Source organism: Passer domesticus, chromosome Z (genome assembly GCF_036417665.1).
Source record: "Passer domesticus isolate bPasDom1 chromosome Z, bPasDom1.hap1, whole genome shotgun sequence".
In the NCBI taxonomy this organism is placed as follows: Eukaryota; Metazoa; Chordata; class Aves; order Passeriformes; family Passeridae; genus Passer; species Passer domesticus.
The window spans coordinates 9,600,097-9,617,524 of record NC_087512.1 but is presented as its reverse complement, the minus strand read 5'-3'; the positions used below and the strand labels follow the sequence as shown (position 1 = coordinate 9,617,524).

Genomic DNA, 17,428 nt, shown 5'->3' with positions numbered 1-17,428 from the left:
GGCTCACCTAAAGGAGTTTTAGTATCCAAACTAAAAAAAAAACAGGAATACAGAGGCAGAGATGAAATGTGGAGGTTGGAAGGTGTGCCACCCTGGAGATGTTTGTGCTCTAAGCCCCTGTGCTGAGGAGGCATGAAGTCAGAGAAGGCAGGGAGAGCTCAAGACAGCCTTGCTGTAATGCACAGACTTCTGCTGGATGCCTCCCCCAAGGCTTGTTCCAGTGCCTGGGAATGAATCCTGTCCCCAGCTGGCTGCTGGAGTGATCTGGAGAGCAAGAGTAGTAGGGAAGAAGCAGGAAGAGTGAGCACTGACCACCAGACCTTCCTAGTGTTATAAACTGAAGGTGGTGCAGCATGCATGGGAAAGCATGACAAATCTGCACTCAAAGGGAAACAAAATCTGAAATGAAAGACCTTTTTTTCAAGCAACATTGATTAAAGTAGTGTCAGTGTATGCCTTCCTTCCTTGAGTGGCTTTGAACTCAAGCAGTAAAATCTTAAGAAAGTCTGTGAAAGAATCACTATTTCTGCCTGGAAGTATTTGCCATTTGTTAAAAGCACTGATGAGCTTAACCCTCAAATTCGATCTGTTTTTCTATCTGAGAACAGTGCCTGCTATGTAAGATTAGTGTTCTCAAATTTCCCAGCTGCTTAAACACCAGTTTCTGAGCATTAATGAGACCATGTCTAATAATTTACCCTAACGTGTTAAGTCAGGAGCTGGCATCATGTAAATTAGTGAACTTAATTACCAAGTCCTATGCAGATAACACCAGAGATGCCAAGAATTTGTGAGGAAGAGAGAGAACTGCTAATGCTTGTTTAAATAGAAAATGATAAAATTACTAGAAGGAAAAAAGGGCTTTGTAGGCTTCAAAATATTTCTCACGCAAAAATGCAGAGGAGAAAAGGGAGAGCAGAGTAAATGACAGAAGCTCAGAAGGAAAGTCCTTAATTCTGTCAACGTAATGGCCTTGCTTTGCAAGATGGGCTGGCAGAGGCACTACAGAACTCAGGCTGCTAATAAATTATGGTGTATGTTTTCTTTTTATCATTAGTCACTTTTGATATTCCCCCATTTGTGTGGACAGAGAGGTGGAGCATCTGGAAATGATGAACACATCTGAAGAAAGGAAGACACATTAATCAGACTTACCACCAGCACAAGGACATTCATGAGCCGATCGATGCTTGTTCGCTTAAAAGTTGTTTTTCCACTGTTCTGCATGAGTTTTGTGTCTGGCCCTGGAGATGAAGCACACTTGTTAATTTTAGTAATAAAGCTTAGCTGTTCTAAAGCTGATTCCCTCTGAGGCCCCACTGTGCTTTTCAGCATAAATAACCATCACAGTTCTCATGAAGTCAGGTACACATGGTTTAGAGTGCTAGTGGGAAACATGGGCAGAAACAGGTTAAGTCATTTGTCTGAGATTTTATGGAGTCACATAAAACCATTACATCTGGACTTTGACTCAACTCTTTCAACATTCAACACTTCCTTTCAGGTTTAATCACTTTTCACAGCGTATTTGGTATTGCTATGTTATTGGTGGCACATTATGTATTTTTCACATGTCTAGAGGAGCATAGAAACAATAGAAGGACTAGGTCCATGAAAAGCATATATCTAATCAATAATATTATTGATGACCCTGATATTCCAATGTCGATGAAAATCACATAGAAATTTTACAGAGTGTTTATTTCAATACACTTGAGAGAATTCTTAACCCAATTTAATTTTTACATTCTTTTTTAGTCATCGATCAAAACTCCCCTCCTGTACTTTGCTGCATGGATTTCTGAAACAAGAAACATTTTTCTTCTTGTACCTTGTAGAAACATAAATACTTGATTCCTTCATGCATGCTAGGTGTGATGTATCCCCACCCCAGTGCTGCTGGGCTCTGCAATTTGCACGTCAATCTTTTTACCTACCAGCATAAATAACTAGCCCAAAGCACCACTCTGTGTTCCTGATAGTACAGCCCCTCAGCAACATCTTCTCATTGTCCAGGGCATATTTCCCTCCTCGAAGAGTAAGAGTTCCTGTGAATTTATCCAGCTTGTTGTTTGGTGCCTCACATCTGACTTCTCCTGTAAAAAAATGCAAAAGCAAAAATGGAAATCTTGGTCCAGAAAGGTGTCATCAATACTGCATTCCCAGCTGTTCCTTGGGGAGACAATATTTCACACTCTAGTAACAGTCGACTCCTAACCCCATCATTCCCATTCTATATCTTATATTTACTGATGTTCTGGGATGCTGCTCCTTACCCATATTCATCTCATAATTAAAGGGACCACAGTGAACTTTCATTTACCCAATTCTTTGAACACAGCAATTTTTTATTGGTAGAATACAAACCAAAGTTTCCACACCTTCTATGTGGGTGAGAAGAAATGTTGAACCAGCAACATACTTTTAATCCATTCACAGCAAGTTCGTAGTGGTAGGATGTCACTGGATAACTTTAGCAAAAAGTGCTGACATCATCTTTTTTCCTATTTCATTTTCCCTCAAACTGCAGGAGCCCAAGCAAATAGAATCATAGCCTAAAGGCTGCAGAAGAGTAATTAACTGAGGTGTCTTTGTTCACTGATTTTTAATTTCATCTGTTTTATAACTCAAGTCCCAGGAGCGCATAAAAAGATACCACTACCTTCTTTGGCCACTGAACTGACACTGTAAGTGATTGGAGTGTCTATTTCCACACTTTATATTTATTTTTTTTTGGTAATAAAATGTGTTCAGATACCTCAGTATAAAAATGACTATTTAAATCAACCATTGCATCTGACATTTAAAGATTCAAAGCAGAGCCCTGTGGATGTATTGAGAACTGGAAAATACAAATATGCCTTACTGAAAGGCAATCTAAGAGTTCAGTCTGTTCACTTAATCAGCAGTTATTTTCATCACAGCCTATAAATTCCTACTAAAATACTAGCATTTGCAGAGAGTACAGTTCTTCTAGCTGCTCTCAGATTTACACACCAGGCTCGAGACTGGAAACAAAATCTGGAGAAGTCCAGAAGAAAAGTACAGCTTTAAAGTGTCATGATCATCTTTGCCACTACAGATTTAAAATCAAACATTGTGAGTGCTCCAGTGAGCACCTCGAGTGTCCACATCTGCTTTCCCATAAGCAGGTGGGTCTGGGCTTCTGACATGCTGATTTTGAGATCAGAAGGGATTCATCCAAATGAGGCTGACTATAAAAGAGTGAGAAGCTCTACAAATCCCCTCAAGGCAGCTTCACTGAGCCCAGTAGCTCTGCAACTGAAGGCACCACAGCCAGGCACTATGCCTCCTCTCCCCCTCATCCAGTAACAGCAATAAGAAATCTGGAATACATTTCAGCTGAAAGGGTTAAATACTGCCAAGTCAACTGTGATAAGTAGAGGGTAAGTGAAAAGTATTTTTGCCTTTCTGGTCTCCCAGTTCCCCAAATCAAACAAAGAAATTCAGTGTTTTGCAAGCATCCTCCTTATCTGAACCATCAAACAAACATCATAACTCATATTAAGCATTCCACTGAGTGCCTGTATTAGCTGCACAACCCTGTCCTCTCTTCCTGTCTTAAAAAGTAATTAGATAAAGAGTTATATAAATATTTAAATATTTCTACTGAGGTTTGCTAAGGGAAATGCAAGGCTGGGTCTGATTCCAGGCACTCTTCCCAGTACACTGTCAAATATAAATCATCCTGGGAAACATTTTATTCATTTTAAGTATTGTGAAGAGGCCACTTTTATCTACAACATAAGTAAAATAGAGATTTAGAGAATAAATATCCAATAAGACAATTCTTAATTTTCCAAAATATTTTAATTTTTTTTTTAATTAAGCACTTCCAAGAAACACCATGCCCTTAGATAAGCGTCACACTAAGCATGCTTGAAAAATTATCTAAGATTAAGACTTTGCTTACAAATTGGTAGACACTTCAGCCTGCTCAGGAAAATAATTAAGTCATGCTACTCCAATTATTAACATTAAGCATCTAACTGTACAGGTAAAAACATATTTCTCAAGACCTAAAACACCCAGAACATCAGCCATCACTTAAAAAAATATCCTGAGGTACTGAGCTGACATGTGGCACAACCCACACATATTGCATAAAACCTCAACAAAGAAGGCAGAAGAAACTCTACCAGACAGCCTCAGCTATGGTCTTTGCCACATCCCCACCACTTGTCCTGGAATCATTTACTTATTTCAAAAACATCCTTTTTCCAAAATTATTTTCCCTCTATACCTATAAGTATTTCTCCTGAGAGCCTGCAATCTTTGAGGCTTTGTTCCTAGGACAGCAGCAGTCATTCCACCCCTTTCCATAATAACTCCTCCTGTAATCTTGACCTCATAGCTAAGCCAGCAGAGCACTGCAGAACGTGACTAACACCACTTGGTCTGTTCTCTCATCTTCTCTCCACAGACAGATGATGTGTGAGGATGGAGTATTCTGGTTTTGACAGGTCTAGCTCCTTTCTCTGTATGTGCTGCTAAGTATTCTCTGGTATCCAGTGACAGGACACGTGGGAACGGTTGAAGTTGCACCAGAAGAGGTTCAGACTGGACCTCTTAGGAAACATTTCTTGACTGAGAGGGTGATCACTGACTGGAACAGGCTTCCTAGAGAGGTGATTGGTGCCCCCAGCCTGTCAGGTTTAAGAGGCATTTTGATAATGCCCTTAAAAACATTAATTTTTGACCAGCCCTGAAGTGGTCAGGCAGTTGGACTAGATGATCGTTGTAGGTCCCTTCCAATTAAAACATTCTATTCTATTCTATTCTATTCTATTCTATTCTATTCTATTCTATTCTATTCTATTCTATTCTATTCTATTCGATTCTTGTATTTGATAAAGAAAACAGAGCTGAGAAAGGACACATTTCTTGTTAATCCCATCTATAGTGCTTGCCTTTAGATATTTTAAAACTCAGTCTTTATTGTTGCATTCAGAGAAAGGAACAGCTTCAGGGTGAGGCTTCAGGCTGGGAAGGAGTGCCCTGTGGGCACAGATAGTCCTCAGGTCTTTGTGGTGTCTGGGAAGTGCCACTGATCAGAAGACAAATGTAATCAATGCATCAGCATTGCTACATCAGTGTGAAAGTGCAGCAGTGAAAATGTTTTGAGACCAGAACTGAGCATAAGGTTTTGGGAAAACAGTTTCCATTGTGCAGTTTTGTGAACTCTTGTGCTAGCTTGCAAGGTGTGTAGTCTTGACTTGTGTAGACAGACACAAAAGAAAAGTGTCCATCCAGAAGAATTGCCACCAAGGCAGAGTCAGGCTGAGCCATACATGGCACCAAGACCTGCAAGCGAAGAGGGATCCTAATCCTTTACATGTGGTGTTGATACCTGTCGTACAGACTGCAGAGTGCCTGTTCTGTTTTACTGGCACTGTTTGCAGAGAAGACCTAGCAGGGGGCGGTGGACAGTTTGGAAGGAAGAGTCCCAACTACTCTCTGTAATTTGATCTCTGTAATCATCTGTAAAGTGAATTTTCCATTTATACTCACCATTGAACTCTGTCAGCTTCTGAAGATCTTCTCCAAGCTCTGCAGTGACTGTCAGTGCCTGTTTCACCTTCAGGTTTGTTTCACTGTGGTGAACAATATAAGAGAAAAACCATGAACTGAAAGTCATATGTGAACTGAAAACTCTCATTGAAAATAACTTCTGCTCTTGAGGACAGTCTTCTTCCTTAGCCATCTCATGGACTGTAAAACCTACATCTCTTTCACCTTGTCAAAGGGTGTACATTGTCTTTTTCAGTTGCACTGATAGGCATTCAGAGAAATTCTGAGCGTGGTACCAAAGGTGAAGTGGCTCTGTCTTCTTAATTTCACCACAGAACAGCACGCTCTCTACCCTGTCACTCATGACACATTTAAACCCAAGGTATCTAAGCATATATGAGAGCTCTGAATCTTTTCTCCCATGGTATTCTGATCTGGAAGATTACTTCAGTCATGGGACTGGCTAGCTGGGGGGCTGGAAATGCAATGTCAAAAGAATACTGCATTTGTTCGGAGTCTCTTCAAAGTGGCCCTAGTGTGTATGAAAACTACAAACACATTTTAAGCAGAAATCAGATGGGGAAAGTCCAGAGGGCTGTTTGTAGGGTCTTGGGAGAGACACAATTTCTTAAAATCTCTGGTCTTGCTTAGTCACTCAGATTGTTGCTAGTTCTGGGTAATGCAGAAAAGGTAATTCAAACTAGGTCATAAAGATGAGTCAGCTCCAGTTTAATACAAGTTGCAGCCCTCTGGTTTTGTAGACAGCTGTGTCCTGGAGTGGGCAGCATTTGGAAGGTTTTGCTGTGTGCTTGCAGACAGCAGCACATTATTATATTATTCTACAGCAGACCAAAGGAGATTACCAGAGTTATTTGTTATGATTATTTCACCCAGATGATCTGTCTCAAGAAAAATACTAGAGGAAACAAAAGCAACAGCTCCTGACAGGGATGTTGCAGGGACATGTGTCTAACTAACTCTTAGAGTCAGAATAGCTGTCACTGAAAAGTAAAGTCTCCTCTTCATATGACATCTGTGCCCAAGAAGCAAAAGTATCCACCAGAAGACATTATTTTCAAGATACTCACCCAAAGTTTATTCTACATGTTATGAAACTCTGGCTACCAAAGCTATTGCAGGTATGCCTGCAGCACCCAGGGTCATCAGGAATGTGGCTTTGCAATGGTGGCAGTGGTTGTAGGCCAGGGCCAGGCTCACTTACCCGTCCAGCTCAGCTGTCTCGATGTACGTCAGGCTGTGTGGCTCACTGCTCGACAGCAACAGGAGATCAGCCTGAGCACAGACAGACAGACAGACAGCCACACAGTCAGCAGGCATTGCAGAGCTGCTTGTGGTTACTGCCACATTATCACTATGACTGGTTTTCTCGCGAGTGATAAGAGTGGCAGAGATTAGCTGTGATCAGGATAGAGACAAATGGTACTCACTGTCACAAAGTTGTTGTTTTCTAGTTTTATTATATCCCCCACTTGGACATTCATCCATTTTTGCTCCTTTAACCTGCAAGGAAACCTCTAGTAAGTAAGCACATACAGCAAATGCCTCTTGGGAAAGTGGGGAACTTAGCCCTGCTCCTGGAGCCAGACTGTAGGTGCCATCAGGACTTGGGAGCAGGGCCTGCAATGATGTGTCCTGATCCATACTAAGCTGGAGGACGGCCGTAGTACAAAAACAAAAAAGCAGCAAAAAATAATAAAAGCACTGGTTGGGCTGACCCATGCTGGGTCACAATAGCAGTACAGTCCATGTGCACTATCCTTGTCCTTGTCTCTGCAGCGACTACTCCCTTCCTTCCTTCTCTTAAAGGGCCACATTTCCTCAAAAAACCCTGTCTGCTTTGTGTGCGAGACTTCATCTGGGAAAAATGCAGATTTTGTGAGGTTTTCTGCATGGTATTAAGGGCAAGAGTAACCAGCTCTCAGGAAGGTCAGCGAAGGTGCTTTGGCTGTGCACTGGACTGTCTGAGCCATGTCTCAGTGGTCTTCACAGCACCAAGCCAGATGTGCACACAGGAAGCCAGCTAAACTACAAGCACCAACACAGCCAAAATAGCTGTATATGAAAATTGTAGAGGTGAGAAAGATCAGTCTCAAAACAGGACTGGGAGCTCAAGCTTGAACTCAATTCGATCTTGCTTATTCAGTGTTGGCTAGAGTGGGACAGGATCTGTGGTTTCCAGGTTTTGAAAAAGGCAAAACATTATAAAATTTCTGTGTCAAAATTTGTTTCCTAGACACAGTAACTAATACACAGTAAACTAAGAAACTAGTTTACTTTGCAGAGAGCACAAAAAGCTATATCCCTATTCTTCAGTTTCCACTTATATTTTTAACCATCTGATCATCTGTTAGAGTTTACACAACATACTGCTATCTGTAGTGTGGAAAAAAAGTCACAAAATACTTCCCAGCTGTCTACAGCTGTGTCCTATGCATAGTTGGACTCCACAGAGCTGCAAGTACATCTGTCTGCCATGAAAGCCAAAGCCCTTTGCTATTTTTTCTGTAGGAAAGAACAGTGCTAGCAGTACAATGTCCAAAGCACGCAGCTGAAATGTTCTGGGTACAACTAAGCCAGAAGTGCTACACACACTCAAAGTATAATGAAGTGTATGAAGGAGATATTCCAGCTTCTTAATTTGAAATATCTTGTTGATAATGCCTAATTTTGCTTAAAGCAAAATAAATGCTAGCAGTATAAATGGACACAGAAGATAGCTTTGCATGTTACTTGTAGGGCAAGGAGTAAAGTAATACAAGACTCTGAAATTCTTACTTAAACATAAATACCTGGGAACAGAGAAAGAGTTTCGTTTTTGTCAGCACAAGGTCACAGCTATAATGTCTGCACAGATTCTAGTACTGTGTCTAGGGTTCATTAATCAGACACATAGTCCACAACCGCATGATAAACTAGTGGTGTGAAACACAATTCAGTTTTAAATTGTTTAGTGATCCTTGTGAATCACACACACACACACACACACACACACACAAAATCAAAAATATTTACTAAGAAAATGCTTGTCCCTGTGAGAACTACAGCAAAAAGGACTTACATGCCATTGATCAGGACCTGGACTGGGCGGTTGTTGACGTGTTTGTCGCTTTTGTGTCGATTCTGAAAATTGGATCAGAAGGTTAAAAGGCTTTTCCAGGAAACCAAACACACAGGAGCCTAAGGCAGTTCATTAACATTTTGGGTTTCCACCCAGCTGGCTGAATGGGTCAGGCAGATTAGGGTCACAACTGAGTCATTGTCCAGCACATGTTTATGGCAGTGACACAGAGCATAACCAGACTGCAAAGGGCAACAGGCAACACCAGGCTTGCTCTTAGAGAGAAGAAGGAAGGTAGAGCCTTACGTGTCACTTTAGCACAGCCCTGACTCAGCTGGGACTGCTCCCACCCACCTCAGTCTGTAAACACCAGAGAAATTAATTCCTCTGCTCTCATACGGAAAGTGGTCACTGATATTCTGGCATTACTGCATTGAACATCAAAATCATTTTAATAATGAGAGAAAATCAGATGCTAAACTCAGCTCTAATATCACTCTGTGAAGTCAATTGGGCTTTTGATCATTAGCTCTGATGGCAGAAGACTTTGGCCGAGCAAGTTTAAAAAATCACAAGTTGGTTGAGCACTTGCTTCCTACCAATTTTTTTCCCACCTACATTGTAGTAGATGACAGAGGATGAGTTCTCCAAATTGGAAGCCTAAGAAAATATTTCTGTGCCTGCATCCAGGCATATCTATGAGTGATCACATTTTCAGAATGCTGAGCAATTTCAGAGAAAGTCAATGGAGCTGCTGGCCAATTCAGCAATTTGGAAATTCTAGCTCCTGTTTCAGTAACAAACTACAGATGTTGGGGACTTAATTTCAGACCCCATCTGAGCGCCTGCCACCAGGTGAGTTTAAGCAGTTTATTTCAGTTGCTGTGCTGAAGAATCACAGGCCAACTCCAAAGTACAGGTCAGAAATACAGATCTTACAAAATCATCAATGGCATCCTTGACTCCTGATACAGCCAGCACCAGCACCAGGGGCACCACTGTTGTAAACCAGGCCAATGAGGAAATCTGAGGAATCAACTGTAGGAAGAAAAGATCTGAGTTAAGACATTTCCTGACAGTTCTGAAAATCACTGCTTCCTAATCAAGCTGCGGACAACATTTTTCTATGATACCTGAAAATAGAATAAAGACAGAAATGTAGCTCCATCCCTGATAGGTGGATCTCTGCCCCTCTCCAAAGGTGGGAGAGCCAGGGACCCTATGTTTTCCTTCCAAAACAAGCAATAATTTAAGTTAGAAAAATAGAGCTGTCAGAAAGCGTAGTGGGTTGTTCTTTATTATTGTTTGAAGAATTAGGATTGCCAAATCCCCAGGATATTTGGAAGTACTGACATGGCAAGCCCACTGTGAGGGACTCAAGAGGTATCTGAGTAAAACCAGCTGTGCAGAGCCCTCAAAAGCTTCTGTTCTTTGTTTCAGTAACTTCTCACATTTTGCTGAAGTAAATTTTGCATCAATGGACAATGCAAGCTGTTGCCAGGGCTGACCTTGCTCTCCCAAGAGCAGCACAGCCACTTTTGTTTCCTACATCTTTAGCAGTGAGAGGACCAAAGAGTTGAATGTGATTCTCTTAGGTTGTCAGTCAAGCAGAGGGAGATGTCTCACCCCCACACAGTTCTCCCCTTCCTCTAGAAGCACAGCACTAGGGACAGAAGCAATGTGAAACCAGCATTAGTGTGTCTCCCTGTTTGGATCTGGGAAGTGTCAACTCCATGTGCGTTGTGAAGTTGACATTTTTGCACTGTCATAGCCCGGATCCTACTGGCACCATAGTCCTGCTCAGCTGTGCAGGCTGCAACTGCTGCCTTCTCACCTCCCTTGGAAAATGCATGTCCCACTGTGACAAAGGAGGGGGAGAGAGAGTCCCCACAGCCTGCCCATCACATCCACTCTTGATGCAGGAATAGTCCCACAGGGATGCAGTGAGGAATATGTAGACTAATGCCTGCCCTCTTTAGGCTACCTTGATGTAAAGAAAAAGCTGTGTGCTTTTATATATAGTCAACCCTAGATGGCCTAGCAAAACACACAGTGGAATAATTCAAGGCAAATACTTTGAAATGCTATGAATTTGACAGATCATCAGCTAGAGTGCAGTACAACAACGCAGGAACTGTGCTCTCAGCTCAGCTGGAAAGGTACCTTCTCTTGAAAAATATGGATGCACTATAATTTCAAAAATTCATTCCCTGCAAATAAACTAAAAAGATTATATGTGGTTTGCTGAAGCCTTAACCACACTTCATCTATGCTTTTTTGTAAAAAAAAATTGTAAAAAAAAAAGCATTTGAAACGGGTTATTTTGTAAATTTGTGTGCAGTGAAATGATCAACTTTAAAACATTAAGCTTGAAACATAATCAAAATTATACCCTTCTTTTGATAAGGTGTATTCTGATATGACTCAACAATGGCAGAGTACACAGCAAGGTGCAAAGGGGCAGAAATCCTGATATCAATTTATCCGGTGCGTTCAGCTTTCAGGGTATCATTAGCAGCAGTGATGAACAAAGTGCAACACAATGCCATTGCAAACCACAGGGCTCAATAGTGCTGCCAATGGCTGACACAGTCCATACTGGACACCTTCCTCACCCTGGGGAAGGGAGCAGCAATGTCCAGCTTTATGCAAACTAGCCAAAACCTTGAGCCTTCCTGATGTTAACTCCTTCCTTCCCAGGGAAACACCACAGGTTACAAGTGTGGTGTCCTTCTTGCTGTTTTCATTTGTGACTGCCTGTGGAATTTGCCTTAAAGTCTATCCGTAAGAGACAACTTGGCTTTATACTACAGGATGAATAAGTAATACAAATCTGAGGACAGCCAGGAGCATTCAGAGCCAGACACAAAGGGATAGTAGTGCCGGGCAAGAAAAAGTTGCACAATTTGTTGAAAACTAATTAACTTTTTTCCTTCATTTAGTTCAAACCCTCATATCCAAAGGTAAAAGAGAAAATCGCTTTTTTTTCTGCCCTGCTTTCTATGTACTGTAAGATTTTACTAAGATGCTAATTCACACCAGGACTATAGCTTGCACTTCATTACTCCTGTCAAACATAGACTGGCTTTGATAACAGAGAACAATCTGCTGGAAACAGCACGGTGATTTCATACCTGCAAAATCAGCAAGAAAAGGAAGTAAGCATTGGCTATTCGCTGAAACTGCTCAAACAGGTTGAGAGGCAGGAAAGTGAAGAAATTGTATTTCGATGTTTTAATTGAATTGTTCTGTAGGGGAAAAAAAAATAAAATAAGTGGGATTGGTAAAACAGGAAACAAAATTACAGCACAACTCATTTCAACTGTGTCTTACTTGCTTATATTTAGCAATAGCATTGTTCCCAACAGCAGCTCAAAAAGCGTTTCCTTTTCCCCCACACAATCATGCCAAGTCTGGATAAACAGAGAATTCCTCTTGGAATGGGTAAAAACATGATGCTTGGCTTATGCTAGTGCTGCCGCAGGTAGATAAACTTGTATGTTGTTCCTCACAACATCTTCCCTTTATTAGTAGTCTTCTTACTTACACAGTGCACAAAGAAAATTGAGAATTGTAACCAGAAGACAACAATTTTGCTGTTAGCATCTAGAAAGCAGGGTTGGAAAACACATGCCAGGTCAACCATCCATAACTTTGCTGATGCTTTGAAATACCCATTGGCTGGACAGCCCTACTGGAGGTATAAGTCCTCCAGAACAGAATATGACATTATTATTATCATTTTCAGCTCATTCAGCAAACTTTCAGCTCAGCAGCTTCAACAGGTGGCTTGTTTCTATTCCACAAAAATAATTTGGATCTGGTGTTGTGCAAACAGTCACTAATACAAGAAGTCACTCTTTCAGTAAGTGACCTGCAGCTCTGTTCCCTATTTCCAGTTTCTTTTTCTAATTTCGGACGGCCCCTCCAGCCACAAGAAGTGGTTGCTCCCCAGTCTGTCTTTTGCAAACCACAGAAAGACCTAAGTTTGATATTGCAGAACGGGGTATTTTTTCCCCCAAAGATAAGGGTAGTCTGGTCCAATATGTGCCACCAGCCAGACAGACTCAATGCATCCTACTGACCCACCAGCTGCTGCTGTCCCTTTAGTTTTCAGGTGTGCTAGACCATCTTTTCATATGATGTTTAACATATCCTGGTCTAGGTTTAGTTCTAAATCCCCCTGTTGTGACAACATCTTAAATTTTTCCCTCTAGAAGCTCTCCAGACAATGCTCACTAACCCCCTTCCAGGGAACCTAAGGTGTGACAGCACAAGGAGGCAGATATGAAGCACACCTGAATTCCATAATAAATATGCTGGTTCAACAGCAGAGAAAATAGTGATTGCAGTATTTGTAATAGCCTTTAGATACTGCTAAGCTGGTGGGAGGACAGAAGCTACCAAGTATGAATCACAGCCCACTTCTTATCCATGCATTAATCCGGAATCTCAACATCTATGCTGACATGCATCAGCATGTTTCCAGCACTAAATTAATTATTTCAGGTTACCACTGAAAGGTATGTGTGGGGGAAGCTATTCCATTTTAGGCAGTTACTGGATTTCTCTACCTTCAGACACACAGTACAGCTTATGTTCTTCAGCATTGAAATCATGTTTCATCCCTTGGACAAGCCAAATGAGTAAATCTCTAAAAGGGCAGAAATTAAACAGCCTTCATAGAAGAGCTAGCCAAATCCTCCTCTTGATTGCACTCCAGCAATAAAATATATTTATCAGTGATCATCGTATATACAATATTGTCTGTCTCCTGGTATCATGGAGCTACCTGCAAGTGTGGTTAACTCTGTCTATGTCATGACATGTAGTTAAATTTGGTTTATTTCAAAATCCTTAACCATGGGCTATGTGTCGCAGACAGGCTCCACGGACACTGCTGTAACAGAAACAATGGAAAAACAGCATCCTCTGCAAACCCAGCATACTAGGAACTAAATTGCTTGACAAGACTGTGTCTGTCAGGCACATAGTCTAGCAGATTTTTTAATAAAAGATGGATCTAAATAAAGAAATCTGCCCACTATTCTGAGGACAAGTATTATGACCAATTACTTAAAGAAAACCACAAGATTACTGCTACAGGAAAAAGTAAATGCAGGGGACTTGACCTTTGTGCGTCAACAGATTTCAGAGGGTTACATATAACATGGGAAAAACTACTCAGTAAACACTCAGATAAAGTTTATAGATCTTTGCCTGCAAAAATCTCAGAAGGGAATAAGAAAAGAATGGGAGTGGTTTATTTCAATTCCTGCCTTCTATTTCTGTCCATTAATTACGTCAGGAAAATCATTGAATGAACCACAGCCATTCATTTTATTTCCTATTGCCATTAGGCATGGTAAAAACCCCAGACATAACAGCTTCCACATGCTTAACTGCAGGAATCTGGATAACCAGTGTTTTCTCCATAGTTTTTCAGGATCATTATATTGTTGGGCACAGTCTGTATTTTGGGACACTAGGGCACTTCAGACCTGAGGATAAGGACAGGGAGTATTATCATGGATCTTCTCATTATTCTAGAATCTATCATTAAATTAATGACCAGGGACAAAAGAATTTGTAATTACTACAAATATTTCTAATTCAACACATAACTTGTTCACAGACCTCAGGGACTATAGGCATATCAACAGCAAAATATAAAGACAAACTAGAGAAAACTTCAGCCTTTCCAAATAAAAACTCTGCATTTCCACATCACAGATGCAGCTGAAACACTATGCAAGGTATCATATAATGCTACAAGTATAGAATGGTTTGGGGTTGGAAGGGATCTTAAAGATCATCTCATTCCCACAATCCCTGCCATGGGCAGGGACACCTCCCACCAGACCAGGCTGCTCCAGCCTGGCTTTGAACACTTCCAGGAATGGGGCACCTACAGCTTCTCTGAGCAACTTGTGCCAGTGCCTCAACACCCTTACAGTAAATAATTTCTTCCCAGTATCTAATCTAAAGTCACCCTTAGTTTAGAGGTGAGACTTTGTCCTGTCTGCTACATGCTCTTGTAAAAAGTCCTTCTCCATCTATTTTATGGGCTCCCTTCAGCTACTGGAAGACCACAGCAAGGTCACCCTGAAGCCTTCTCTTCTCCAGGCTGAGCAAACCCAATTCTCTCAGGTATTGATTATGTTTTCAGGCAATACTACAGGGATGTGTGCTTTGACAGCTCAGGCTCTTGGCCAGCTACAGAGAAATCTCAGTTGACTTCTGCTCTTGATTTTATCCTCTTCTGTGACACTTAACATTATCAAACCCTGCCACTCTTTAGAGCTGGACCAGAGCCTGACTCTGGGGTGGGAGGTGTGCTAGGGGGGCCTGCATCACTGCAGTGCATTAAACAGTCCACATGCAGCCATCATTTCACAAGCAATGCCTCTAACATATCATCTGCCTTACTGTCCCCACACTCTGCCTTCAGTGGGAGAGACTCCCATAGGAAAAAAGTCATGGAGAAGAATAATCTTTGTAACAGCAATTAGGTAATGAGAGGCTTACTGAAATTTCTGGTTTTCCTATAGATTCATGAGAACCAACAGCTGAGATGAACAGTTCTATGGGCTAAGCACAAAAATGGGAATAAGGAGCTTTACATTTACTCCCTGATCTGCCCTGGACTTCTGGTGCGAGGGCAGTCCCTGCATGCACCTGTGTCCTAAATGAGCAGGTCTGAGCGTGGTTACCCACAGTCAGCCTGGAGCTCTCCAGATGCGAAGCTTGACACCAGAGCAATGTTGTCTGTGGGTGAGGGATTATTCTCATCTGCTCTTTTCAGGGGAGAGATTCACACCTCCCGGAGGTGTGACTCCACCAAAATGCTGTCCCTAAGAATAGTGCTCATGTCTCCACAGTTACACAAGTCCAGATCTGGCGGATGAGCTGTTGCTTTGGGGGTGTTTTCAGAAGCCCGCCTGTGACGTCCAACAGCAAGCAAAACTCAGCAGATGGCTCCTACCTTAGATCGCTGAGCAAACAAATCATCTCCTTGCCATAAAAGTCACTGGAAATAAGAGACACTGATGCTTTTGTGGCTAGATTACAGGGGCTAAAGTGTATGGCAAGGTATTGACCCTCTGAATTTATACCCCTGGCTCAGTGACATTATAGTTCCCAGCAGCTGGACAACCTAGCCCCAGCTAAATTTTAGCAAGATTTTGCTGACCCCATAGGGAGGTGTTGTGCCACAACACTTGGCAATTCCCTTGGTACTTGTGTAGCACAGACCAATGGAATAGCTGAGCAGCAGAGATGTCTTTCCCAGGTGTTTTGGTAAAGCCTCACCAAGGAGGTGGCAGAAGTGCAATTCCAGGGCACTCTGTTTAACTGCAGTGCCATTGGAAAAAACACAGAAGCCATAAGCAGAAATGTGACCACAGGGCTGTGAATGTGCTCATGAAAATTTTTAATAAACTCATGTAACAGCGCATATGGTGCCACCAAGGCTTTGTTTTCACAGGGAGTATGGAATAGTCAGACCAGATCAGTTTTAAGACTCCCAAGTTCACTGACTTCTTCCTGATGGTAGGCAACAGCCCCAGCTCAACAGAAGACTGATAAAGACCAAAAGGATGTGGTGATATTAATCTGTCTGTGTAAAAGTCCCTGTAAAAAAGCAAACTCCCAGGAGTAACAGATTGGCCAAACACTAGAGATAAAAATGCCAATTTCCAAAGCACAGTTCTCTTTTTCCCTTTTTCTCCACCACCCCCCCCCAATTTTTTTTTTCTTTAAACAGAAAAAGGATAGGAATGTCTTGCATATGTAATCACTTGACCCTGTCTTGACAGCATTAATAAAGTGAGTTCCAGGATCTCATCACATGTTGGGTATGCCATGAAAATCTCTACGAAAGTGTAATCACTGCTTGTGTTTTCCTGTGTTGTTCCTTCAGTCTGGTGTCGCCCCATTACTGAGCAGTTAATCATCAGTGTGGTGTGTCCTTGTCATGGTGGTGCACAGGGTTGGCCTGGCTTGAGAACCTCATGTTATTGCTCACAGACAAGCCAAGCACAATAGCTAAAGGTCTTGTCTCTTAGGCATCCCCTTCAACAACACTGTGCTCTCCTCTGGCTCGCCTCAGTACCTGAAGCTGCTGCCTGTCAGGAAGAAGGAAAGAAGGGGAGGGCAGACCTTTGCTGAGTGGTGCAAAGGAGACAAACTCCAAGCCACTGTTTTGTTTTCATCATGCTTTCACACAACAAGACTCCCAACCAGTGTGGTAGGAGCATTCTGTCCATGAGACATAATCTGATGAAGAGTGGAAGACTTGATCCAAAGGAGTCTATGGACTTCACTGAAGACCACATCTGGCTCAGCTCAATCTTTATGTGCTTCTCAGGGGTCTGATATGCCTTGAGGACCTTGACCTCACCTGTTGTCTCCAGCCACCTGTCCAGAGTTCAGGAGTTCACTTAAGCTCAGCCAGGAGCCTTGTATGCTCACCTGAGCTATGCTGTAGAAGTTCCCATCTCCAGACTGTCATCTGTCCTAGTTTCCCAGATATATCTTTCCAGTTATACTTCCTTGATGGACCTTGGCCCTCTGGTTTAGATTTGTCTTCAGCCCGGTCTCTCACCACTTCTGTCTGGGCTCCCTAGGAGGGCCCTGGACCTGGTTCATCACCTCATCTTGTCTGGAATGGTCAGGATGGATGCCATCACCAGCATCCTGCCCCGTGCCTGCCATCCAGATGCTGCAGGGCTGCACCCTGGTCAGTGAGAGCCCTGCATGAGCTGGGATCACCTCCACTTCCAGCTTGCCCCCTCTCCAACTACAGCCCTGCTCTGG

The 17,428-nt window shown here is 42.2% G+C and overlaps 1 protein-coding gene across 5 annotated transcripts in view; it reads right to left on the bottom strand.

Annotated features, from left to right (window-relative positions):
• The window catches only part of LOC135290479 (phospholipid-transporting ATPase ID-like), an 85,024-nt gene that overhangs the window by 31,838 nt on the left and 35,758 nt on the right, over positions 1-17,428 (bottom strand). For all 5 annotated transcript variants that reach the window (XM_064404403.1, XM_064404405.1, XM_064404402.1 and 2 more), the window contains 8 exons: positions 11,746-11,859; positions 9,551-9,649; positions 8,612-8,673; positions 6,981-7,053; positions 6,755-6,825; positions 5,533-5,615; positions 1,938-2,096; positions 1,156-1,244 (listed from right to left, as the gene is read on the bottom strand). In XM_064404403.1, coding sequence (XP_064260473.1) covers positions 1,156-1,244; positions 1,938-2,096; positions 5,533-5,615; positions 6,755-6,825; positions 6,981-7,053; positions 8,612-8,673; positions 9,551-9,649; positions 11,746-11,859 — 750 coding nt within the window. The remainder of the gene's footprint in view (positions 1-1,155; positions 1,245-1,937; positions 2,097-5,532; positions 5,616-6,754; positions 6,826-6,980; positions 7,054-8,611; positions 8,674-9,550; positions 9,650-11,745; positions 11,860-17,428) is intronic.